The 26,784-nt window shown below is 36.7% G+C and overlaps 1 protein-coding gene across 1 annotated transcript in view; it reads left to right on the top strand.

Moving 5' to 3' along the window:
* Positions 1-11,075: 11,075 nt before the first annotated feature.
* LOC117338454 (arrestin domain-containing protein 17-like) overlaps positions 11,076-26,784 on the top strand; it is a 42,146-nt gene continuing 26,437 nt past the window's right edge. The window contains exons 1-7 of the mRNA XM_033899808.1: positions 11,076-11,234; positions 12,723-12,961; positions 14,579-14,701; positions 15,059-15,282; positions 15,903-16,085; positions 17,161-17,370; positions 18,079-18,259. Coding sequence (XP_033755699.1) covers positions 12,847-12,961; positions 14,579-14,701; positions 15,059-15,282; positions 15,903-16,085; positions 17,161-17,370; positions 18,079-18,259 — 1,036 coding nt within the window. The 5' untranslated portion in view covers positions 11,076-11,234; positions 12,723-12,846. The remainder of the gene's footprint in view (positions 11,235-12,722; positions 12,962-14,578; positions 14,702-15,058; positions 15,283-15,902; positions 16,086-17,160; positions 17,371-18,078; positions 18,260-26,784) is intronic.

Raw genomic sequence — 26,784 nt, 5'->3', positions numbered from 1 at the left:
GCGATGTATATCTACTTGTCGTGATCAGATACCGGTACCAGCAGCAGCAGCAGCAGCCGTGTATCAACCAATAGCGTATCGTGTTACAGATGAACGCTCTTGGCGGGAACAATTAGTCAGCCAGCCACTTATAATTCAAAACTGATTTATATCGTATGCGGTTGCTAATTCTTTAAGAAGTCACTTTAAATTTGAAATAATGTATGATGTCTACGTATACAAATTCTTCACAAGGCCATTTCTGCAAAGATCAATGAATGAATTAGTCGTTCGGCTGTTTTAGTTATGAATCAGATTATATACATATGGAAATTCTTTTCGAGGTTGATCTATATTTCAAATGATGTATACTGTATCCTTATGCAAAATGCAAATTATTTACAAGGCGATTTCTGTAAAAGATCAATAATGAAATACTACCAAGTTCCGTCATTGTCAGTCAAGAAATTTAACATTGCTGTACCCGTATCGATATAGATTATTCAGGTGGCAAGATATCCATACCCAATGAGTTGGTTAAAGGCCAATACATTGTCTTCAATGGGTTTTCTATGTTAGTTTCAAAACAGTTTTCGCTTCCTTTATTTTTGTTTTGACAGCGAGAAGATCGTTAAGGATCTTTATTACATAGTTTTGAAAGGTGCATCACGCTCATCGATCTATTCTGACAGACTAACGCGCGTTATATACATGTACATGTATCGGATTTTAGTTCGTCTGCACTTTAGTCCAGAAAAGTTATTGGCGTATCGCCAGTGTTGGTTTTGGTATCCAGACCAAATGGTCAATAGATTTCACTATTAGTCAATATGAAGAGGTTTTAAAGGCTAAACATTGAATAAAAATGGTTTTTTTTGTGTTGATCTTTACCCGGGAGTTCATAGGTAGTACAACAATGATACTGTGTCTCACATGGTTTGAACTTTAGATAACAACGTCTTATATGGACTCTGTTGTATTCTCAAGCCTTTTTGTACAGATTTGAAAAAAACTGGTCATCCATGTCCCTGTGACATTAACGTGATTTCCATCACATGACGATTCTTTGACGTCAAAACTGCATTTATTAAAACGAAAAATATGTGGAAATGTGAGGCATTTGTTCAAGGTAGACGGTTAACCTCGGCGGCTCCTGGGCTGTCAGGATCTCTACAAAACCGCGTACACAACATACAGAAACAGATGCTATGGAGAAACGACAACTGTTTTGAAACAAAAAGAGAAAAATTATATTGAAAACCAAAAGATTAATAATTGTTTTACGATTTGTCTCATGACCAGACCTGTACCGTTCATGTTATTGTCTCAATCATTCATAGTTTTGATAATCAGCAGCCCCAAAAATAGTGCTTAATGCCTTATTTCTTTTTTGAGATATTATCAGAACTAACTTTTCGTCAACACAGATGTCCATAAGCACTGATGATACTGGTTGTGTTATAAACATATACTGTTACAAGCAACTCTGGTGAGGCCATATAGAAACGCCAATGCGATTTTATAGCGTCATCGCACTGAAATACTATGCTTGGATGACAACCATCCGTCACATATAGTGACAACATAACTGGACGTGGACTGGGCCGTGAACGGCGGTGGCCAGATATCTCAAATGTGGACTGGGACGTGAACGCCGCGGGCCAGATAGTTCAAATGTGGACTGGGCCGTGAACGCCGCGGGCCAGATAGTTCAAATGTGGACTGGGCCGTGAACGCCGCGGGCCAGATAGTTCAAATGTGGACTGGGCCGTGAACGCCGCGGGCCAGATAGTTCAAATGTGGACTGGGCCGTGAACGCCGCGGGCCAGATTTCAGATTCAGATTTCAGATTTTATTCAACACTCAGACACATAAGATATGTGTAACATGAGGAGGCATACAAATACATTTGACAGAATGGACAGTTAACTTTGGTAATAACAGTTACATGTACATGTGTGTATATAATAACACCAGCCACACACACACACACACAATGCATACGTTCAAAAACATAATATTCTCATACATGAGCGTGTAATTATACAATTTAGACACGCGCTCGCACACGCACCTATATATAACTCATTCTTATAAATATACACTATGTTTATAAATGTATACATATAAACAGCTTAATATTTAAACCAGAATAGATGAACATTTGCACAAGAATTAATTACAAAAGAGGAGACATTTTGGTTACGAAAATAGATAAACCTATCAGAACTTGTTGGTTGCATATTGATAAAAAACCCTTTAACTTATCGATATTTGGGTTTGTATAATAATAGCGAGGTATATATTTGTTTCTTAGGGAAGATAAAGCAGTATTGTTGCATACAAACAAGTAATGAAATTCGTCGCCAATACTTTCCGCGCATAAATTACATAAACGATTCTCTCTAGAGATATTATACCATCTACCCGTTTCTATTGGGAATTTAACATTCGAAGTGCGCAGTTTTGTTATTTGTATTCTGGCATGTTCTGGCAGATTTAGTAAATATTTTTCTATACAAAATTCTGTTTTGAAAACAGAGTAGAATTGTCCACGAGATGAGTTAGCACAGTCGGAAAACCATCTTTGTATAAACTGATCAGTCAAACGTTGTTTCAAAACATCTTTGTAGAAATTATCAGGCATCTGTATTTTATTATCAAATATAAAAGAAAATCCAGTTTCGTTAAAAATATTTTGTAAACATTTAATCCATTTAAAGGAAAAACTAGCGTCATTTTGCAATTGTAGGGCTAATTGTAATAGAATGCTACTTAATTTATTATCATTGCTTAACAGTCTATTCCAAAAACATACCAATCTTAATTTAACATTTATTTCTAACGGCACACGACCTAGCTCACCATAAATCATAAAATTTGGGGTAGTAGACCTCACTTTCAGAATCCTTTTGCAAAACTTAAGGTGAAACTGCTCGGTCATTTTCAAATTTTCGAATCCCCATACCTCTGACCCATACAATAGGATCGGCTCTACTAAAGAATCAAAAAGTTTTAGTTGTATATCTATCGGAAGAGAAAGATTCCTGATTTTTTTATATATAGAAAATATTGACTTTTGTGCCTGATCGATCAGTCTACGTCTCGCGTTGACAAAATTGCCATTGTAATTAAACGTAATTCCTAAGTAAGTGAAATTATCTACATTTTCTAAAGTTTCATTTTGCAATAAAAATACATGATGTTGTTTGCTTTTTTTCTTACAAAATACCATAACTTTTGTTTTATTTATATTAATTTTAAGCTTCCAAGTTTCACAGATAGCTCAAATGTGGACTGGGCCGTGAACGCCGCGGGCCAGATAGCTCAAATGTGGACTGGGCCGTGAACGCCGCGGGCCAGATAGCTCAAATGTGGACTGGGCCGTGAACGCCGCGGGCCAGATAGCTCAAATGTGGACTGGGCCGTGAACGCCGCGGGCCAGATAGTTCAAATGCACAGAAAGTCTGCCTCGAGATCGGAGGTCCCGGGCTCAAGTCCTGGTCTGACCGTCGCATTTTCTTTCCTGTTATATTTGACATCCAACATGAAATACACACGGAAGTTGATAAAGGTGTGTCTTCGGGCCGAAAATGTTTTTGAAGGAATGTTGAATGTTGCGGAACTTGACTAGGCTGAACTCTGGTGGCCTGGTAGCAAAAATGTTTAGAGCTTATTTCGTTCAAGTTATCGGAGGTTTTGGGTTTGAGTCAGGGTATAGTCGTTGCATGAAATACAGACATCAATATTCACTATGTGAAGCATAGATTGAACCTTACATATACCAGTAGAACATTCTGTACTACGCCATTAAAACCAGCTACATGTATATAACTACTACAACTGTTCACCTGTCAATCTAGAACATCTAATTATAAAGACTTCAAACTAGGCTGTCCCCAATATCTGATATTGTATTTGATTTCGTCCATAAATTGTTTGAAATTTGATTTCAGCAAATATTAGCTGATAGTTATCATACAAATGCTACGCCAATATTCTCTCCTAAATTAGCATAAATGTCAAACATGTTGAACGATATGGCGGATTTTCAATCAATTTCTCCACCTACTTATTCAGATGCCCCGTGCTTCCAGGCAGACCGATTTAATTCAAATGTCTGTTGATGACATTTTTTAATGTTGTAACAACTCGTATTAACGATTTTTGTATTTGAAATTCCCCATGAGGCAGACATGCCGGATAGCGTAGTGTTAGTATCGGTACAGTACTGAAATAGACGCTATAGAATCTGACAATAGACATAAGAACAAACAACGACTTCCATTTGTTTACAACCCATTAACACAAGTAAAATCGATCGCTACCAACGACGGCAAATTGTTGGGTGCATTAGGACACAATCACCAATGTATATATATTTGGACGTATTAATATTCAGTGCCATCGACGTAAGTTTGGGTCGATGTAGCTAACTAAGCCTGCTGTATCCCATGACATGATTGTATTGGTGGGATATTGTGCTATCATGGTCGGGCAATAATATCTTGAGTGAATTCATGTGACCTGGGATCGAGAATCATCCAATAAACATACACAAACTCGACAAAATGCATATGCTGAAATAATTGAATATATGTTTTCCGCTTTTATCTATTTTACAACAAAACGAACGAAATCATGTAAAATTGCATATTAATCACTCTTGTTGACTCGGATAGATCGCGCGTGGAATGTTGACAACATCTTTGTTGAATCGGTGAATTTGTTGACAAGTTTTTCAGACAAACAGACAGACTACCTATTCGTTGACTTAGTTTGTGTTTTTCCAAAAGATACTGAATCAATTTAAGAGCTTATCGGAATAGGCAACACAACACCATAAAGTTCTTTAAATTCATCTATGTATATGTCGATGATGCGTTGTCGTTCAGTAATAAGACATTCTTTGACCATACCGATCACATATACCACAAAGAACTTTAAACGAAGTAAACTGTAGACTCTTCCACAACAGCCGGGTACCTCGATCTTTGCTATAATAATTACATCGCAATTAACAGGGAGGGTGCATCACAAGATGTATGATAAGCGTGATTCCGATTTTCCTATTCTGGGTGGTATCACTCCACCTCCCCCAGCATAAAGCGTCTCCACACTGCATCGAACGAGGTCCACAGAGCTTTGTCCCTAACACATGTATCACGGTTTCAGAGACAGATGTTAACTGCTGACCGGGCAACTTACAGAACAGTGCAAGAGTATTTAAGGTGACCATCTGATATTATTAGGAAATATTTCATTTCATTTCCTTGTTTGATATGAAGCCAGATGTCCACGATGCTCGTTGTCAGCTCTAAGATGTTTATGTTGCTACTGCCCAAGTTCCCATTTTAAGAACGCGATATGCTTCCAAGATTTGATTACATGGAGGGTGTCGTCGAGGAAATACTGGTCCTTCTGGTACATGTCCATATTTGTGTTCTTTTTTATCAGTGTTAAGTTAGAATAAGTTTTATTTGCAGGTCGGAATTCCATATGTTTATTTGATGTGTTGACCAAAATATCTGAATATTTAGGTTGTCAGTGGTTCTAATAACATTTAGATATAATCTATAAATAGCAAGCTCGTATATAATTGGTCACTTCACATTTATATAATTAATAAAGGAGAAATGCAGCGGACGCTGGGATCTCAGAGGTTAAAGGTTACAGTAATACAGCGTAAAGGTGAACTATATGTATCCTTTTAGTCCCGATACAATGGCATGTACCGATCAATTTCCCCTTTGTTTATTAATGTTTGTAAATTATACACACTCTCTATATATATAGACACTCGATATTGTAGTACCGGGTGAATTGTTTTGTGAAGGTATGTCAGTTTATAGATAACCGATATTACTTATTTATCAGTATCCCCAACTTCGTACGGTTGAATGACAGCATTCTAAGACTTGCTATTATTAATACAAGGTTTCGGTTCAATGAACACAAATGAGAAATAATAAGAATTTGTGTTTCATTTTGCAATGGGGGAAACTAGCTTGTATTACTTATCGATTTGTCGTGAGTGGCATATTCTCCGAATATCTGACATATTAAATCATGTTTATAGATATCATCATAACCTCTTTTTTAAATTCTGAAATGTTAACAAATCCTCGATGTAGGACAGGAACCATCATCAGTCTATACCACCACAAGGTATCGGATCTCCAACAAATGAGTTATGAAATACGTTACATGGATATCAGTGTCATACGATATGGGCTATATACTTACAGTAATCAATACTGTATATCATATATCACACTGCTTTTAAGCTGACAATGTTTTATAAAGAACGGCAGCCGGAATAATTCTGGAATTTCGGAAGAGCTTGCCGGAAAGGCCCGAAGATGACCCGGTGATGTCGAATGTGTCTTCGGAAACGTCGGCAAAACAAGGAATAGTCAAGAGAAAATGAGAAAGATATGAAATGGGTATATGCAGCAGATCATTTTCTGGTGTTTAAATGTCCTTCGATATTTAAGAAACAAACGAAACGTTCCCATTTCCCAGGGATTCACAGATAAGTGAACTCTTACCATAGCATATTGTCACTAAAGGTTTGTACTGGACACACACAGGCAAACGGTTTTGTATGAACTCAGCAATAAATGTCGAATACTGAATAAAACTTCAGCATACACAGCTGTTTCGTTCTTCTAAGACTCGTCAGTGATGATAGGGGTATCATGCAGCTATTTGTCCTTCTAGGCCTCGTCGGAAAAGCCAAGGGCACAAGACAACTGTTTAGTCCTTCTAGGGCTTTCTGTGATGCTGGGGACATCATACAGCTGTTTCGTCCTTCCAGGACTTGGCAGTGTTGGAAGGGGCACCATGTAGCTGTTTCGTCTTTCTAGAACTCGGCAAACATACAGCTGTTTCGTCCGTCTAGAACTCGTCAACCGTATATACAGCTGTTTCGTCCTTCTAGAACTCGGCAACCATACAGCTGTTTCGTCCTTCTAGAACTCGTCAACCATACAGCTGTTTCGTCCTTCTAGAACTCGTCAACCATACAGCTGTTTCGTCTTTCTAGAACTCGTCAACCATACAACTGTTTTGTCCTACTAGAACTTGTCAGAGATGACAGAGACACCATACAGCTGTTTCGTCCTTCCAGGACTCGTCGATGATGGTAGGAACAGCATAAAGCCGTTACGTTCTGTATATGACTCGTCAGTGATGCTAGGTACCATAGTCGTTTCGTTCTTCTATGACTCGTCAGTGATGCTAGGTACCATAGTCGTTTCGTCCTTCTAGGACTCGTCAGTGATGCTAGGTACCATAGTCGTTTCGTCCCTCTGGACACGGTAGTGGTGCTAGGTACCATAGTCGTTTTGTCCTTCTAGACACGGTAGTGGTGCTAGGTACCATAGTCGTTTTGTTCTTCTGAACACGGTAGTGGTACTAGGAACGCCACACAGTTATTTCGTCCTCCTAAGACACCCGTCAGTTTTGCTAGGTACCATAGTCGTTTCGTCCTTCTAGGACCCGTCAGTTTTGCTAGGTTACCATAAAGTTGTTTTGTCCTTCTTGGACTCCTCAGCGATGCTTTGTGCAAAAGTATGGAAATCTAGAAGGCAAGTGGATAATATACAAATGGGCTCGAAAAAAACAGTTAAAATATTACATTAGATTTTGAGGTGAGATTGAAAGAGGAACATTGCTTCGTGCAACTTTCAGTTCTATGTTCTAACAGTTCATAGTTTTTGTCGCAGGTGATTTTTTTTGTCATTACTCGATTGTTCAATTATTGATGACTTCCTTGTTATTTCATTTGCATCTTCGACCGTGAATTAGAGCATTTACGTATAAAATAGGATAAAACGTTGATGATTATTAAAAGCGAAATGATAAAAACTGGTGTCCTGTACTTCGATTTAATACGTTATCAACCAGAGAGAAAAAAACACTCGTTCAATTACTCAATCTCATGTCAAAATGTACAGGTATTTAAGTGTTGGTAAAGCATTTAGCGAAAAGTAATGCTAAATGCTTTACCAAAGCTATCCGTTCAAACATATCAAATGATTTTGATTAAAATTTTATTTGGATATCTGCATATGAACACCAAATATTTCGTGCTGGTATGCGACTTTTGATGATCGTATATATCGATTTTCACCTTTTGCAATAGATTCTCAGAGTGATGGGGTGGTCTCTGAGATCCTGTAATATCATTGTATATGGGCAGTCCAAGGTAGTATGGAATCTGATACAGATCAATACTCGCCAACATTTTATATCTAACTGTTGACAACCGATAATGACTTCTGAGGGTATAAATGATATTGGGATCAATTTCAACACAAGTTTCCGTTCAGCTGCCCGTCAACTTCCGGTTATCGGAAATACGGAAAATACGACGCCATATTGGTGTGTTTTGGAGACCACGGCGATGGAACATTGATATGATCGGTGAGACGAGACCTAGGCAGAGTCAAGTAGGCGGTAAGCCGCCGTATCAATTACTAACTACCTTAAAGTGCATTTTGAAAGGGTATAATATCACTGCGCATGCGTTGAGAACATTGATCTTGTGATATAGTTTCAAATTAATTGAAAACATGTACTACTGTGCTGCAGATAAATAGTGTAAATGAATGATTCAGTTTCTACCTGACTCTGAAATGATTTTCACGAAAGGATTAAACTTTTTTTCAATCGGACACTCTGACGTCAAATGTACATATACCACGTGATCATGACAACCTACATAAAATCATATGTCTGTAGCGCGTAATTTGTCAGCCATATAACACGTGTACAGAGACTGTAAAATCCTTGACACGAATGCCGAGGCGTTGCTTTGTACGTGTATTAACGTTAGATCCCACCGAGAAGACCGAACTTTTGGCATTGTCTAAAATGGTTAATTTGTTGTCAATTTCATACTAAAATATCTGTTTTAGGATATTTGTTCTGTATTCACGAATAGCTGTAAGTGCCATTTATGTCATGAGGAAACTTGAAATTTGAATAATACTTACACAATACTTTAAACTTAAAAACAAAATCGTTTTTTTTTTTACCATCGTCCATTGTGACATAAGGTAAGATTCTGGACAGTATGGTTTCAGCACAGAATCCAATTTTTTTTTTTTTTAAATAGACTTAATGAACACTGAGATACACGGGAATACAATAACATACAACACAACTACCTGTTAATCATTTGATATTCCATCGTTTTGACGTTTGAGTCCGGTATGGAGGATTTAATCCGCTGATCTACAAAGGAATATATATTGTTTTTCATTTGGCTTTTCAGGAACAGGCAAATAAAATGAAACATTACGCGAATAATGTATGTTGTAAGCGTGGACCAATGGTTTATGTATATATATAATGAGGGACACGTCCAGGAAGTTGTTTGGGATATAGAACAGACTATGTCCAATTAAGTGTGCGATGTCCGGGAGGAACGGAAAAACCCTCGCACGCCAAGGACTGTCGATTACCGGTAATGACAATCCTACAATATTCTAACACCATTCATTCGATGGAGGAGGTTTGAACGAAAGTAAGTGAATAACATCTTGTTGTTGTTGTTGTTGTTGTTGTTGTTGTTGTTGTTGTTGTTGTTGTTGTTGTTGTTCTTCTTCTTCTTCTTCTTCTTCTTCTTCTTCTTCTTCTTCTTCTTCTTCTTCTTCTTCTTCAAAGAGCTAATTTGTAGACGGTTTTTAAATCAAGTTTTAAAATATTTGTTTGGAGACGGTTTCAGTTGTGTTATTCTTGGGTAGATAAATTATTTTCTGGCTTTAGTTTTGCAAAGAGGTACTTCAAATGAATTTGTATGAGAATGCCTAGTCTAGAGATCGTGATGGTGGATGCATGTGTAATTTTTAACGGAGTACATATCCCTTCGTCACTTCTCTAAACTTGGCCAGCCCAGCTCATATTGCGATGTCCGTTAGTAACAAAACCAGCGACTCTATGCTGTACCGTTTCTATGTGTTAGATGTTGATGTCGGAATCTCATATCCTGTACAACCATACTAAAGGGTAGACCGAGTTTTCTCTGGACCTGACACCATGTCTGGATGTCGATATCGGAATCCCATACTGTACAAACATACTAAAGGGTAGGCCGAGTTTTATCTGGACCCGGCACCATGTCTGGATGTTGATATTGGTACCCCATACTGTACAAACATACTAAAGGGTTGACCGAGTTTTATCTGGACCCGGCACCATGTCTGGATGTTAATATTGGTATCCCATACTGTACAAACATACTAAAGGGTTGACCGAGTTTTCTCTGGACCTAGACACCAAGTCTGGATGTTGATGTCGGAATCCCATACTGTACAAACATACTAAAGGGTTGACCGAGTTTTATCTGGACCTAGACGCCATGTCTGGATGTTGATGTCGGAATCCCATACTGTACCAACATATTTAAGGGTAGACCTAGTTTTATCTGGACCTGACACCATGTCTGGAGAAAACTCGGGCTACTTAAAGGAGGGTCTAATTAATACTCCGTAAGCATTTTTCTTCAGAGATGTAGTTTTACACTATGGGTATTTCAGAAATTTCGGTGACTGGAAAGGCTGTTTGTGCGTTCAGTTGTTGGCATATAAAAATGAATCGTTGACTTATTTTTAAAAGTATGAAAAACTCAAAGTTGGTAGGATTTGATTGACTAAGTTATCATTCTATATGGTAGTTTACGGTACTATGTTATTTTTGTGAGTTTTCATTAATTACAACATTTATTCGCCAATGTGGACAAACCGTAATTTTTTCAGCTATGTACATGTTATCATGACGGGCCTTTATCAAGCCATTGTGGTGGGTAAAGAGGTAATTATTGATTATAATAATTCATTTATTGGACATCAAAAATAAAAATAAAATGAATTTTTTAAATCAATAAATGAATTGTTAATGTTAATAAATGGTTTATAAATATTAACAAATACTTTTTTTTCCGCAACTGCTTGCCCTATTACGGGCCTGTAGCTTTGAAAGTCTCAACAATCAACTTTGAGCCTCTAGTGTAAGGGAGGTAACTCAAACAAAAAATGAGGATTTATATATAATATTGCACTTCCGGTTCCTGGAAAAACAAGAGCAGTGATTCCGAAAGAATCTCACAGCTGTCAATATTGATATCGTCAGTATTTATCGTGCAGGCATTGATACATTTTTTATTTCCTTTTCGTTTGCCTGTTGTATAAGGTACTGGGATATTGCTATCGATTTGTGTACGGAATTTTCAGAGGCACGGATAATTAGTAAGTTATAATTAGGCCTAACGTTACCTACGTATACACTGTCACTGGTCGAGTAAAGTTAAAGTGTGAGTCAGATCTCGGACACTGACCGTTATCAACTGCTGGTTATGTTACAGTCCATGTAATAACCGCGGTTTACTTTCGGTCTCTGTTGGATTGATAGACTCGGGCCCAGCCGTCATATATGCTATAGGCTATATAATATTTGTAATCTTAATTTCATTGGTTATTTATCGGTGGAGCGAAGCCTACTGACTGACTGATGACAGCTTTTTACTGATACAGTTGAGTGTAAGCTAACCGTACACCCTAATGCACCCCTAGTGCACTACGTTTAAGCTACAGGTAAACTAGTAGTGCACTACATCCAGTCAGGTGTGACCACAAATCCCCCTATACAGGTACATTGTATATACATGTACATAATGGACAGAGCCACTGGACAGCTGTGTTAGATACCTGTAGTTGTAACATATACAGACCTGTGTAAATTGACTGCCTTATATCTGTCATCTTGACTTTACCAGGTATATTTAAATGTTGATAACATCTTATCTAATATTAACTCAAAATAAAATTGGCTGTGGTACCTGTAATGCAATGCTACAATATGGTTTAAAGAATATCTATTATTCAACGAACATTTTCATTTGGATTGAAAGCAAGCCTTAAACTGGTCTATATTGATACATGTACAGGTTGATATTCAGAAGAAATGATCATGACAATTACCAAAAGACATACATGTAAGTCAGCAATTCCAGCATCTTAATTTTGCGGTGACTAGTGACCTCTTGTGCTATAATTAGTCTACTGCACATCTTACAGATGTACTATGTACTAAGTTAAATGTAAATTCCCAACAGCCTGAGCTAATAAAGACAGCTGCTATAAGTCTGTGAAATTATTAAGAAGTCTGTTGAGGCTTCAAAATTGTAAGTGACAAGCAGCTATTCCAAAAAAATATGAAGACTGATCAATATTATCAATGTCACCTATTTGTGTTCATCATTTAATTTACATATAATGATATAGACTTTATACAATTAATAATATCCAGGCACTAGGAAACTACTGACCTGGATCTTCCCCATACTGACTCATTGAATATATAAACCAAGTGTATTTAGTATGATTTATCTTATCACAAGAAAATCATTTTGATTCCAAAATGGTAATCCTGGTGAATCCTAATATCTGCTCCAATTATCTTATCCAAGTATTGATATGATTTGTACTAGATGTAGCTACACAAAATGTAGGATAATGAATAAATGTGTTGAATGTGTGTCTATTTTGAAAAATATTGATAATAAAAAAGATTGTCTCCACATAGCTTGACACCGAGAATCAGACTCTGAAAAATCAAATTTTAAGTCCTGTTTTTATTTGTAATTTAAACATTCAAGAAAAAGTGGCAAGTCATATTGAGATATCGACAAATTTAACTTCTCTATTTTTATGAGTCTATTTCTCTTGTTATTTCAGGATGGAAACATTAATTGGTAAAGATGTGATCCAATGCAGTTGACTGTTGTTCCATGAATCTGTAAGGCTGAACACACTGTACTGAAAAGTTGAATGATTGAGCTGTTCCTCTTTATCACTAGCCATGAAGATAACACAGTTTGAAATCAAGTTTGAGAGCCAGCAGCCAGTGTTTGATGCTGGCTGTGAAATCATCGGACATATTATCCTAAATTTAGAAAGACCTATGAAAATGAGAAGTAAGGACAATTTCTTCAAATTTTTTTTTTAGAAATTGCATGACCTTTGGCAATGCTAAAATAAGCTAGAAAAGTGATGTCAAAATCAACATTATGTAAATTAGTTAGCACAGGGATTTGGCATGTATTTCCACCCTCAGATCTTATAAATTATATGCCTTATATGTATGAATACAACATCTATATGGACCATGGGTGGGGAATGTGTGCCAAGTCCCTGTGGTGGTTGGAAATGAATTAGACCAGATTGAGTTATGGGAGTTATGTCCCTTGAATGGGTAATATTGCCTTAAGTACAAAAACACATTCATGAATTTAACTTTCTTCACCAATGTTTATAAAACTTGCTATCAACACCATATATACCAATTTACTGGGACCAAAGTTTTGTATTCATCCTCATATATGCCCTATCTCCTTTAGTGTTATAGTTAAGTACTGTATTAATTGGGCCGGGACCATCCCTTAGCATCAACGTTAAGTACCATATCTATCCTCAAACAGGCCCTATCCCCTATATTGTAAAAGTCCAGTACTGTACTTATCCTCAAATAGAATCCATCCCTATTTTAAACGTTTAGTTTTCAATTTTTGAGAGGGTTTATTTGTGAACCATTTTTTTAGCTTACTTCTTCAAAATTGATGATGAAAAAAGCAAAAATGAAAAAGGGGGCTTACAACATAAGTATCTGCAGAATCAGCATTTCCTAAAATGGAGTCAGGCTGGTGGCTGGGATCATGGACATATGTTTGCTAATGTTTTCTTGTCTACATGTAAGGTCCTCCACGATTGGATTATTAGCGTACAAGGGTGCCAATCTATGTCATCATCCAGTATTTTGTTTGTATAGAGGTGACTGGCGTATGCTCTATAGCTATGCAATATACACGAGGTAAACAAACATGTCTGGTGATATGTGAAAAAAAAAGATAATAATTGGTCTCGCTATGTTTGTGTGAGGTCCATGAGGTCAGATAATACCTAGCCTAGTTATGTTTGTGTGAGGTCCATGAGGTCAGATAATACCTAGCCTAGCTATGTTTGTCTGGGTTCCATGAGGTCAGATAATACCTAGCCTAGCTATGCTTGTGTGAGGTCCATGAGGTCAGATGATACCTAGCCCTGCTATGTTTGTCTGGGTTCCATGAGGTCAGATAATACCTAGCCTAGGTTTGGGTTCTATATATGAGGTCAGATGATACCTAGCCTAGCTATGTTTGTCTGGATTCCTTGAGGTCAGATAATACCTAGCCTTGGTCTGGGTTCTATATATGAGGTCAGATGCTACCTAGCTTAGCTATGTTTGTCTGGGTTCCTTGAGGTCAGATAATACCTAGCCTAGGTCTGGGTTCTATATATGAGGTCAGATGCTACCTAGCTTAGCTATGTTTGTCTGGGTTCCTTGAGGTCAGATAATACCTAGCCTAGCTATGTTTGTGTGAGTTCCATGAGGTGTGTCCATTCAACATTGCAACGATTGTGGGTGAGTCACCGACAAAGTGATACAAAATGGCGGATACAAAAATAAAAAGGATAATGTCCTAGATATATAGGTACCCTTGGACTGCTGTGGGTTTTGTTCTAGATTAACATTTTCTCTTCTTGTGTATTTGCAGGGATAACAATCTACTTTGAAGGAAAAGGAAAGTCTTTCTGGGATGTCCGTTCAGGGAAACACACAACCAAATACAGAGGTCATGAAACCTATCTCAACCATACCATCCTTGTCTTTGGCTCGGGTAATTATCTTCCAGTTTTAGTTCACTAATTAAAAAGTGTCTGGATCAAAAAGGTTGTAGTATAATAAATTAAAGTGTGTAAAAGTAATTTTCTGCATTGAATGCTCGGATTTCAAACTGATCATGAACAATTGTTGAATGGTTCCTCTCTGAAATGTTAATTTGATACCGTTTCGTAATCACCTAAACTGATTAGTCTACTGTACAGTAGGTGAGTAGAGGGTATATTAGCAAGTACATACATTAGTAAGTTACTGTATATCTCTTATATGACCAATTTTCTTGGTTTTGTCTCTGTGACTATAGTCAGTGTTCTGTTGGTGTTTTTCAAGTGTAATTATTTTGTTCGTGATTTAGGGCAAAATAATGATTCTTCGGTGGAACATCCGGCAGGACAACATGTATATCCTTTCTCACTACATCTACCATCAACTATTCCATCCTCATTTGAGGGTCGACGAGGCTATGTTCGCTATACTTGTAAGGCAAACATCGACCGACCCTGGAAATTCGATGAAAGTACCAAGAGAGCATTCACTGTCATTCGTCATTTAGACCTTAATATGGTACCAAATGTTTTGGTAAGCATTGTGTAATTGTTGTGATACTTTTTTTAAACTTTGTTTTTTCGATGGTTGAAATTTCTGCAAGTTTGCTAAAAAGTTACGAAATTGTGAATCAGACTATAATTTTCTCTGTAATCTTTTGCATCCATAGACAAACAAGTTAAAGTTTTAATAAAACAGTGTTGTGTCAATACTAATGTTCGGGAGGATAAAGCTTAGGTATTTCACATGTGTATTAATTGTGACGAAGACCTTTCCATTGGTGCTACATTTGCCGATCTTGACCTTGACCTTTAACCTTCTTTTTAAAAACTGTATAACCTTGGCCACATGTGTCACAAGACCATATTGGTACTATATTTGCAGACCCGCTGACTTTGACTGTGACCTTTGACCTACTTTTAAAAATCTAAATCTTAATATAAACCCAATTAGTGAGCTATGTTGTCTGATGACAACTCTTGCTTGTGATTGCTCTTTTTCCTTGAAATGGCACAATTTAATCAAAAACCTTTTGTCCAGCATTAGAAAACTAACTTAATGAATTGACAATATACCAAGCTTTACTAGGGCATTCACAATATAACAATGCTTACCATTGATTTGCTGATTTAAAAATGATATTGTTCTTGTAGATGCCAGTGAGTTTGGTTGAGCAGGAAACAATTCAGGGATGCTGTTGTGAGGAAGGAAAGGTTAAGATCACTTTGGGGATCAACAAAAGTGGCTTTGTTCCCGGTGAACACCTCGTGTATGACATTGAGGTGGAGAACAATAGCGAGAATACCATCACCTCCCTCAGCTTAGAACTCAAACAGGTCAGAATTACTGTCGGCAAAATGGTCCTCTGGTCTTTGTTTAAGCTATGTTTTCAGTATATGATTGAGAAACAGGACAACTTTGAGTTTATTCAGCACTTGTTTTTTCAACATCTGAAATGTTTAGCCTCTCGAAGAGTGTGTAAGCTTATATTGTCTCCAAGACTTTGACGTTGGCGTTTGTTCCTAAAAGTTTGTGGTACATGTGTTGAAGGGCATCAGTGAACTTATTTATAAGTGTACTAGGGTTCTAACATTTGGTTTCAGGGTTGCTGCTGGGATTTCTGGGTATGAATAATATTTGATAACAAATCTTATTTAAAAAAAAAAAAAAAACCTTTTGGACTTAGACTTTTTATGAAAAATCTAATGTCAAGTTTTAGTGCAAGTGTTGAAAGGCTTTAAGCCCCTTTACAATTGTACTAGCCTAGGGTACTAATATTTGGTATGAGGGTTGCTGTGGGAGTTAGCTATTATTTCAGGAGTTCAAAACATATGTTTCATAATAATGATAATTTCAGTATTTACTATCATGCAAAACCTAATTTATACTGTATGTCTATTCACTTTTAGATATTGCAATTTTCCACAGCTGGTGAATTAGTCCACCTCCTAATGCTAGTGTAAGGTATAGTGATATACAATGTCAGGCAAGCTTTGTATTGATGACGGTACGATGTTAGCGATTGAATAATAAATAGACCGATCGTATGTGATAAATAGAATCTTAAAATTTGCTTCTTTTGAGTCTCACACCTTACTGAGCTTTATGAAGCTCCTGACAGTTAGTTTAATTTACCCTAACACAGGCCAAATAAAAAAATTCAGACTTCATGTATCTCCGATGAGCTTTAATGTAAGATCCACTGTTTAAAGTAAATAAAACATTTACACTAAGCATATACTTATTTGACAATGTAATATTGTTTTGTAAAATATAATATTTTAAAATTTTCAATTAAAATCGGGGGCTATAAAATTGATGCATTAAAACAAGAATATATATTGAATACACTTTTAATGGTGCAAGGTATGATGAACATGTTGTTTAAAAATTCCAAAATAAATTTTACAGGAAGCGACCTACACCGGATATTCTGACAGTCTGTTTTCCTCAGGAAATCCCCATTACCATCAGAAAGTCGATACGTTTAATCTTGTCAGTGGGAATCTGTCCATCCCCCAAGGAACGACCAAGGCCTTCCATCAGGCATCTGTCATTCCCTCATTACCACCATCTAAACTGGAGGGCTGTAAAATTGTGGATATTGCCTACACTGTTGTGGTGAGTATAATATATTATTGGTTGCCATGGTAACCATGAAAAGGTGGTCTCATGTTGTGTAACATTACATTGTATAAATAACAATTGTTGTATTTTTCTCTATATATTGGCTCTTGGAAAATTTAAAGTTTAGGCTTCTCTGCATAGGGAGTAAATTTCCAAATTACAATCCATATATATGTATTGACTGTTAGTTTTGAATTTGTGCCAAGTCCTTGTGGTCTAAATATCCATCTTAGCTCAACTGTCTGAAGGGAAAGTGAGCTTAATTATGCCATTGTGTGGCGTCCATTTTTCTTTTCAATAACCAAGAGGCTTACAAACCTGAGTAAACCAGGAGTAAAGGACTACTAAGTTTGTTTATATGAATGACCTTGACCTGAAATCAAGGTCATAGGTGTCAAATGTGTTCTTAAAATGATGACTTCTTGATAGCCAAGAGACCCAGAGACCTGATATTGGGCCAGTAGTATACTGGAATGAAGGGCTACAAATTTATTTAATCAATAAACCCTGCCAACTGTTATATTTGAATGAAGTGATAATCAGCATAGTACCTACAAAAATGACCTACATTTGTAGATCAACAAAGTTTATTAGTTTCAATAGGCCTCTTGTGTTTAAGATATTTTAATATTTTCATTATTTCCTCTTTATTGCTAGATGAAATTCTTCAATATTTTTAGTAACAAATATGTTTTTGTCTAGCTGAAGGTACCATGTGGCTGGTCAACATTGAAGATCATGCAAGCAATCATTATTGGGACCATTCCTGCCCGACAACCTGTATTTACACCGCCTTCCGTTCCCTCAGCTCCTGGCTTAGAATTCTCCTCTCTAGGTCCTGATCCAAGCTTGGAACCACCAGCTTATTCTGCTCCAGATGAGCGTATGTATTGTTTTTCACAAATCATTTATTAGCTCACCTGGTCCGAAGGGCCAAGGTGAGCTTATGCCATACCGTGGCGTCCGTCGTCCGTCCGTCAACAATTGACTTACTTGACTTACATCCCTATGGGTAGGGGACTCAAAATTGTACAAATGATGGGGCTGACCCCCCAGGGGCCTGAGGGGCGGGCCAAATGTGGTCAATCCGGCTATATTGATTTAAATGACTTCTTCTCTGAAACCAAGCAATGGCTATCGCTCATATTTGCCTGGTAGTATCATTATAGGGTGGGGACTCAAAATTGTACAAATGATGGGGCTGACCCCCCAGGGGCCTGAGGGGCGGGGCCAAATGTCGTCAATCTGGCTATATTGATTTAAAAAACTTCTTCTCTGAAACCAAGCAATGGCTATCGCTCATATATTCCTGGTAGCATCATTATGGGGTGGGGACTCAAAATTGTACAAATGATGGGGCTGACCCCCCAGGGGCCTGAGGGGCGGGGCCAAATGTGGTCAATCCAGCTATATTGATATAAACGACTTCTTCTCTGAAACCAAAAATGGCTATCGCTCATATTTGCCTGGTAGCATCATTATGGGGTGGGGACTCAAAATTGTACAAATGATGGGGCTGACCCCCCAGTAGCCTGAGGGGCGGGGCCAGATGTGGTCAATCCAGCTATATTGATATAAACAACTTCTTCTCTGAAACCAAGAAATGGCTATCGCTCATATTTGCCTGGTAGCATCATTATGGGGTGTGACTCAAAATTGTACAAATGATGGGGCTGACCCCTCAGGGGCCTGAGGGGTGGGGCCAAATGTGGTCAATCCGGCTATATTGATATAAACGACTTCTTCTCGGAAACCAAGGAATGGCTATCGCTCATATTTGCCTGGTAGCATCATTATGGGGTGGGGACTCAAAATTGTACAAATGACGGGGCTGACCCCCCAGGGGCCTGAGGGGTGGGGCCAAATGTGGTCAATCCAGCTACATGTATATTGATATAAACAACTTCTTCTTTGAAACCAAGGAATGGCTATCACTCATATTTGCCTGGTAGCATCATTATGGGGCGGGGACTCAAAATTGTACAAATGATGGGGCTGACCCCCCAGGGGCCTGAGGGGTGGGGCCAAATGTGGTCAATCCGGCTATATTGATATAAACGACTTCTACTCTGAAACAGAGCTATGGCTGTCGCTCATATTTGCCTGGTAGCATCACCATGGAGTGGGGACTTAAAATTGTACAAATGATGGGTCAATTTTTTAAACAACTTCTTCTCCACGAAACTAAGCAATGGATATTACTCACATTTGTATGGTAGCATGGTTATGGGGTGGGGATTCAAAATTGTAAAAATGGGGGCTGAGGGGTGGGGCCAAAAGTGGTCAATTTGGCTAAATTGATTTAAACAATTTGGCTAAATTGATTTAAGCTGTTGATTTAAACAGCTTATTCTCTGAAACTTAGCAATGGTTTGACTGGTAGCATCCTATTGGGGTAGGGATTCAAAATTGCATAAAGGAAGGAGCTGACCCCCTCCAGGGGGCAGAGGGCAGGGTCAAAAGGGGTCAATTGGTCTAAAAAAGTTCTTCTCTGAAACTAAGCAATGGATATCATATATATCACTCACATTTGTGTGGTAGCCTCCCTATGGGGTTGCGCCAAAATTTCAATTTCATGGATTAATGCACTTTTTATCAATTTTAGTATTAAAATAAAACCAATGTACATGTACCCATATAAAATGCTTATGATATATATTGACATAGCAATACCAGCGTCAAATATACTTAAGCATCATTCTTGTTTGATATCTCATGAAACCAGGTGAGCGATACAGGCCCTATATATATGGGCCTCTTGTATAATCATATCATTATTACATCATAATTCTTTGTTTGTCAAGGTCATGATTTAGAGGTCTTTTTTCAAGGTCATAGTTCAAAGTTCATTATTGAGGTCATAATTTACAGGTACTTTAACATCATGGTTCTTTGTCAGGGTAATAGATAAGATGTTGTTTGAAGGTCATGGTTCAGAGGTCGTCTATCAACATCAATTTTCATTTTCTCACAAAAAAGTACTGTTTAACACAACTTTAACAAGACAAAACCTACAGGTTAAGACAAAACCTACAGACTGAAGTTTTGTTTCAATTTGTTCATGTTATTAACATGTGGCTCAGAAACATAATTTTTCACAAATAGAATCTAGTTAAGTTAATCAGCCACATTATTTTCTGCAACTATTAAAGGACTGCTAACTGGGTAATAATTAATTGATAAGTAAAATTTTATGTAAATTGGCACTTTTAAGATCTCTTTTATGTGCTTTGCCTAAAAACTTAAAAATTGAATTGGGGAAAAAATTTTTAAATCAAGCTTTTTAACTAGGGCCAAATTTCCCAAACCCAATTTTTAAAAAAAAAATTTGGCCCTTTTTTAACCAATTTTGGGAAATTTGTTTTTGAAATTTAAAATTTTGGGAATTTTTTGGTTCTTGGGGGGGGGGGGGGGGGGGGGGGGGGGGGGGGGGGGGGGGGGGGGGGGGGGGGGGGGGTTTTTTTTTTTTTTTTTTTTTTTTTTTTTTTTTTTTTTTTTTTTTTTTTTTTTTTTTTTTTTTTTTTTTTTTTTTTTTTTTTTTTTTTTTTTTTTTTTTTTTTTTTTTTTTTTTTTAAATAAAAATTTTAAGGAAAATTTTTTAAAAGGGAATTTTTTTTTGGGAAAATTAAATTTTTTTTCAAAAAATTTTTTTAAATTAAATGGGGTATAACATTGAGGGGGAAAAACAAGAATAATATTGAAATAACATTTAGGGGAAAAGAAATGCCGGGTTTTTTTAAAAATTTTTTAAAATAAATTTTAAAAAGGACAACCCCGGATTTTCGACTTTTTTTTTCCCCTCGGAAATTTTCCCCTTCCTCAAAAAGATTGTAGGTTTTAATTGCCCCAAGTTTAAAAATTTTTTTTCCCCCAAAGGAAACCCGGGGGCCTTCCATAAATCATCTTTTTCCCTTAAATTCCCGGGGTTCAAAATTTTTGGAAGGGCTTTTTTTGGGTTGGAAAAATTTTGAAAACAAACTTTTAAAAAAAAAAAAAAATTTTGGTTCCAGGGAAAACCAATGAAAAGGTGGTTTCATTTTTTGAATTAAAATTGAAATAAATAAAACAATTTTGGGTTTTTGGGTTCCTTATTATATTTTTCGGAAAATTAAAAATTTGGTTTTTCATAATAAATTTTTCCCAAATTACTTTCCCTTTTTATATGTTTTTTAACTTTTAGTTTTTGAATTTTTTGGGGGGCCAAATCCGTTGGGGTAAATAAAAATTTGGGCCAATTTTGGTTTTTGAAAGGGAAATTTTAGCTTAATTTAAAAAATGCCAAAATTTTTGGGTCCTTTTTCTTTTAAAACCCAAAGGGTTTTTTTAACAAACCCTTTAAAAACCGGGTTTTAAAGGGCTTAAGTTTTTTTTTTTTAAAACCCCCTTGCCAAATAAAAAATTCCCAAAATTAGGGGTTCATGTGTTTCTTAAAAAATATGTTTTGAAAAAAACCAAGCAAACCCAAGACGCTTTTGGGCCCCTTTTTAAATTTCTTAAAATTTGGGGGCAAAAAATTTATTATTTAACACAATAAACCCTTCCAATTTTTAAATTTTTTGGTGAAGTATAATAACATGGTTTAAAAATTTCCCAAAAAATTTTAAACAAAAGGGTTTTTTAAGGTTTCCCTTGGGCCTCTTGGGGTTTAAGAAATTTTAAATTTTTTCAAAATTTCCCTCTTTATTTGTAGGGGGAAATTTTCCCTTTTTTAAAGGAACAAGGTTTTGGTTTTACCCCTAACCCCCAAATTGGGGGGCGGGTAAAATTGAAGAAATCCCAAGAAATTTTTATTAAAATATTTTGGGGCCAAATTCCGGGGGCCGGGAACCCCTTAATTTAAAAAAAAAAAAAGTTTTTTTTCCCTAAAAGCCCCGGGTTTAAAATTTCCTTCTCTAGCCGGGTTTTCCAAAATTAACCAACCATTTATTTGTAATTGACGTTGTTTTGTTTTTTTCCCCCAAATAATTTATTAGCTAAACCTGGCCCAAAGGGAAGGGGGAGTTTAAATTGCCAGGGGGCTCCGCCCTTTTTTTTTTAAAACCAAGATTTACCCCTGAAACCCCAGGGAAAAGGGGACTAAAAAATTTTTTTAAAAAAAAGGGGCCTGCCCCCATGGCCTAGGGGGGGCCAAATGGGGTTCAAAATGGCTTTTGTTTTAAAAAAGGCCCTTTCCCTTTCTGGAAAAGAGGGTTTTTTTTCAAAAACCCTCAATTTTTTTATATTTAATAATTTGTAACGCAAATTTACAAAAAGGGGACCCCCCATTTGGGGGACCAAAAAAAATTTTTTTGGGTTTCGGGGGTTTAATTTGTTTAAAAATTTTTTTTTTCTTTTTCCCAACCCAAAAAATTTCCCTTCAATATTTTTGGCTTTATTTTGATTTGGGGGGAAAAAATTTGGGGTTTCAAATAAAGGGGCGCCCCCGGGGGCCTTAGGGGGGCCAAAATTTTCCCAATCCGTATTTAAACTAAACCCGGCCCCTTCCCTTCCCTCCCCCGGGCCAAAAATTTTTTTCCCGCTATTTTCCGTTTGGCCACCATTTTTTGGGGGGCTCCCCGGGGGTTGAACAAATAGGGGTTTGACCCCCCATGGCCGGGGGGGCCAAATGGGGTTTTAATCCAAAAGGGGGAAAAACCCTTCCCTCTGCAAAAAAGGGACCTTATTGTTTACAATTAGGGGGTGGGACGTCAAAATTAAAAACAAATGAGGGGGCTGACCCCCCGGGGGCCCTGGGGGGGGCCAAAATGTGGTCAATCCGGTTTAATTGATTTAAAACTTTTTCTTTTTTTTGGAAACCAAGGAAGGGCAAATCGCTCATATTGCCTGGTAATCATTATGGGGGGGGGGACTCAAAATTGTGTAAAAATTGAGGGGCTGACCCCCCAGGGGCCTGAGGGGGGGGCCAAATGTGGTCAACCCGGCTAATTATTTAAAAAAACCTTCTTTTCCCTTTTAAAAACCAAGGAAGGGCTATCCTAAATTTTCCTTTACCTCATTTGGGGGGGACTAAAATTGTAAAAATGTTTGGGGCGACCCCCCCGGGGGCCTGAGGGGGGGGCCCCAAATGTGGTCAATCCGTTTAATAGGGATATAAACGATTCGCTCTAAAACCCAAAAATGGCTTCGCTCATTTTCCCGGGTAGCACAAGGGGGTTTGGGGGCTTTTAAAAGTTTAAACCGGGGGGGGGGAAATTTTTTAAAAAAACAACTTTCTTCTCCCCAAACCAAAAAGGGTTCTATTCTCCATTGAATGGTAGAAATTTAGGGGGGGGGTGCCAAAAATTGTAAAAATGGGGTTGGGGAGGGGGGGGGCCCAAATTGGTCTTTGGCAAAATTGGGTTTTAAAAACCCTTTTCTTTAAACCAAGGGAAAAAGGTTTTTCCGTTTAAAATTTTCCTGGTAAAACCCTTTGGGGGTGGGGCTAAAAAATTGTAAAATGGGGGTTTGACCCCCCCGGGGTGAGGGGGGCCGGGTAAAAAGGGGTCCAATTTTGGGTTAAAAACTTCTTTTCTTAAAACCCAAGGGAATGGCTTTTTCACTAAATTTTTGGGTGGAAAGCCCCCCTTAGGGGGGCCCCAAAATTTAAAAATTTCCCCCCCGGGGGGTTAAGGGGGGGAAAATTTTTACCCCAATTTTAAAAAATTTAAAATAAAACCCAGACATTTCCCCAAAAATTCCCTTAGATAATAGGGGGGACAAAAAGCAAAAGGGGGTAAAATTTTTTAAAAGCCACTTTTTTCCAGAAACAAGGGAATGGAATTCCTCATTTTATGGGCTTTGGGGGTTTTTTTCAAAATTTTAAAAAATTTTGGGGGGGGCCAAAGGGTCAATTTGGAAAGGGTTTTTTTTGGAAAAATTGTTTAAGGGTTTTTTTAAAAGGCTTATTTCAAAATTTTAACTTTTCAGGGTTTCCCCTTTGGGGTTGGGAAAGAAAAAGGGGGGTTTTTTAAAGGCCCCTGGGGAAAGGGGGCCGGGCCCAACATCAATTTTAAAAATTTTTTTCCAAAAAAGGTATTTTAAACAAAAACAACAAAGGGAAAAACCCTAAGGGGGTTTAAAAAATTTAAAAGGTTGAATTTGGTTTCATTTTTTTCCCTTTTTATTAAAACTAAAACCCAATGCTTTTCCCACAAAAAAATTGTTAATTAATCGGGACATTATTCGCAAATTTAAAAACTTAACTTAAAAAATTTTTTGATAATAAAATTTTAGGGGTAAGGCCCACTTTTAAAGTTTTCCCTCTTTTTCCAATTCTTTTTCTTTGGGGGCCCCCATAACCTTTTGTTTTTGTCCAATTCCCATGGGTTTTCCAAAAGGGCCCTTTATTTTAAAGGATAAGAAAATTATAAAATGAGGAAAAAATTTGGGCCCCATTTTTAACCCTTTTTTTGAAAAAATGGCCATGAAAACCCCAAAACTTTGGTTTTTGAAGGTAAAATTTTCCAAGGGTGAACCCCGCCCAATGGGGTTTTTCATTTGTCCCTTGACTTTTATTTTTAATAAACACAAAAAGCCCTTTAAAACGGGAAAAATACGGGTTGAAAACCTTTGGATGAGTTTGGTTTCCCTTTTTGGGTTAAAATAAATTTAAAATGAAAATTTCAGAAACCTTTTTTAAATTTCCAAAAAATTAATTTTGGCCCACAAAACCCTTTTTGGAGCAACAATTAAATTTTTTTTTTGGGAAAAAATCATTTTTGTGCCCGATCCCCTTTTTACGGTTAAACCCAATTTCTTTAAACACCCTTTCCCTAAAAATTGGAAAAATTCCGGAATTTTGGGTATACTTTAACCCAGGATGAAAAAATATTATCCACCAAATGGGACAAAAAGGGGGGGCCCCGGGGGTCCCAATTTTGGTTTTTAATTCCAATAGGGCCCTTTATAGGTCATAAGGGTGTAAACTCCCCTGAAAATTAAGGTTAAAATTAATATTTTAAAAAATTTGGCAGATTTAAAAGCCCTTAAAAATTTTTGCCGTACCTTGGGAAAAAAATTTTTTCCCTTAATACGTTCCAAAAGGTAATGGAATTTTTTTAAATAATTTCTTTTTGTTTAAATTGAAAAAAAATTTTCTTTTTAAATTTTTACAAAAAACAACCGGGAGTCACAAAAATTTTTTGAAAAATTTGGATTTTTTTTTTAGTTTGGGGTTCAAAAATTTTTACCCTGCTTTAAGGGGTACTTCCACCAAATTTAAAAGTGGGGTTATCTATCCCTAAATTGGCTCTTAAAACGTGCCCCACGGGTTTACATAACTAGAAAATTTAAACTCCAAAAAGGGTGTAACTACTTTTTTCCTTTTCCAAAGGGGGCTTGAAATTTTTCAAGTTCAAGTTAAGACTTTAAAGGTATTTTTAATCCCCTCGGGATTTTTTTTAAAAATAAGTGGTGTTGGGAAATTTTTTGTAAAGCCCTTAAAAATTTCCCCCAAATTTTTTGGGCAATTTTACCTTATTTTTTCCTCGGTTTTTCCCTTTGGGATCAAATTTTTTAACGTTTTTTCCCTTTGGGTTAAAGAAAAAATAATTTTGGACAAAAAAACTCCTTTGGCTCCTTTCTATAAAAAATGGATTTTTTTATTTTTTTGGGGTTTTTTAGAGAATTAATATTTGGGTGCAATATTCTTTTCCAATTTATTAATTTTATGAGTTTAAATTGCCCAAAAATTTCCCAGGTTTGTTAGAAAAAAACCCCCCAAAGTTTTCAATTATTTTTTACCAAGGGGTTTTCTCCCCAAAGGTTTTTTGGGAAATTAATTGGGGGGGAGGGTTTTTTCCTAAATTCCCCCAATTTTTTTGGCTTTTTTTTTTTCCTCTAACTTGGGGTTTTTTGACCTTTCCCCTTTTAAATGAAAAAATTTTGTTAATTTTAAAAATTTTTTTTGTGGAAAATTTTAAAGGGTTTAAATGAACTTTTAAATTTATAGGGATTTTAGGAAAAGGGGCCACTGGAAATTTAAAAAATTACTTTAATTAATTTAAAGGGGGAGAGATCCCCATTTTTGTTTGTTTAAATTCAAAAGGGGTTTTTTAAAATATTTTGTCGGGGGTACCAAAAAGGGGTTTTTTAAATTTTATGGAAAATTTCAACCCCCGTTAAAGTTTAATTTTTTTTTATACCAAAATTTTTTTAAAAGGGGGTTGAAAAAAGTTTATTCCTAGACAAAAACATTTTAAAATTAAACCCTTAAAATAAAATTTGTGTTTAAAAATTTAAAATTATGTCCTTTATTTTCTTTTTTTCCCTTTTGGGGTTTTTGCAAGGTTTTTCAATTTTTACTTTTAAAATTTGTTAACCCCCTTGAAAAATTCATGCCCAATTTAATTTTATGTTTTTCCTTTTCACCCCTTTAAAATTTATACAAACCGTCAGGGGTTATAAATTGAATTATTGTTTAATTTTACC

The sequence above is a fragment of the Pecten maximus genome, chromosome 11 (genome assembly GCF_902652985.1).
Source record: "Pecten maximus chromosome 11, xPecMax1.1, whole genome shotgun sequence".
In the NCBI taxonomy this organism is placed as follows: domain Eukaryota; kingdom Metazoa; phylum Mollusca; class Bivalvia; order Pectinida; family Pectinidae; genus Pecten; species Pecten maximus.
The sequence above is the reverse complement of the archived record's forward strand: the minus strand, read 5'-3'. Positions and strand labels throughout refer to the sequence as shown.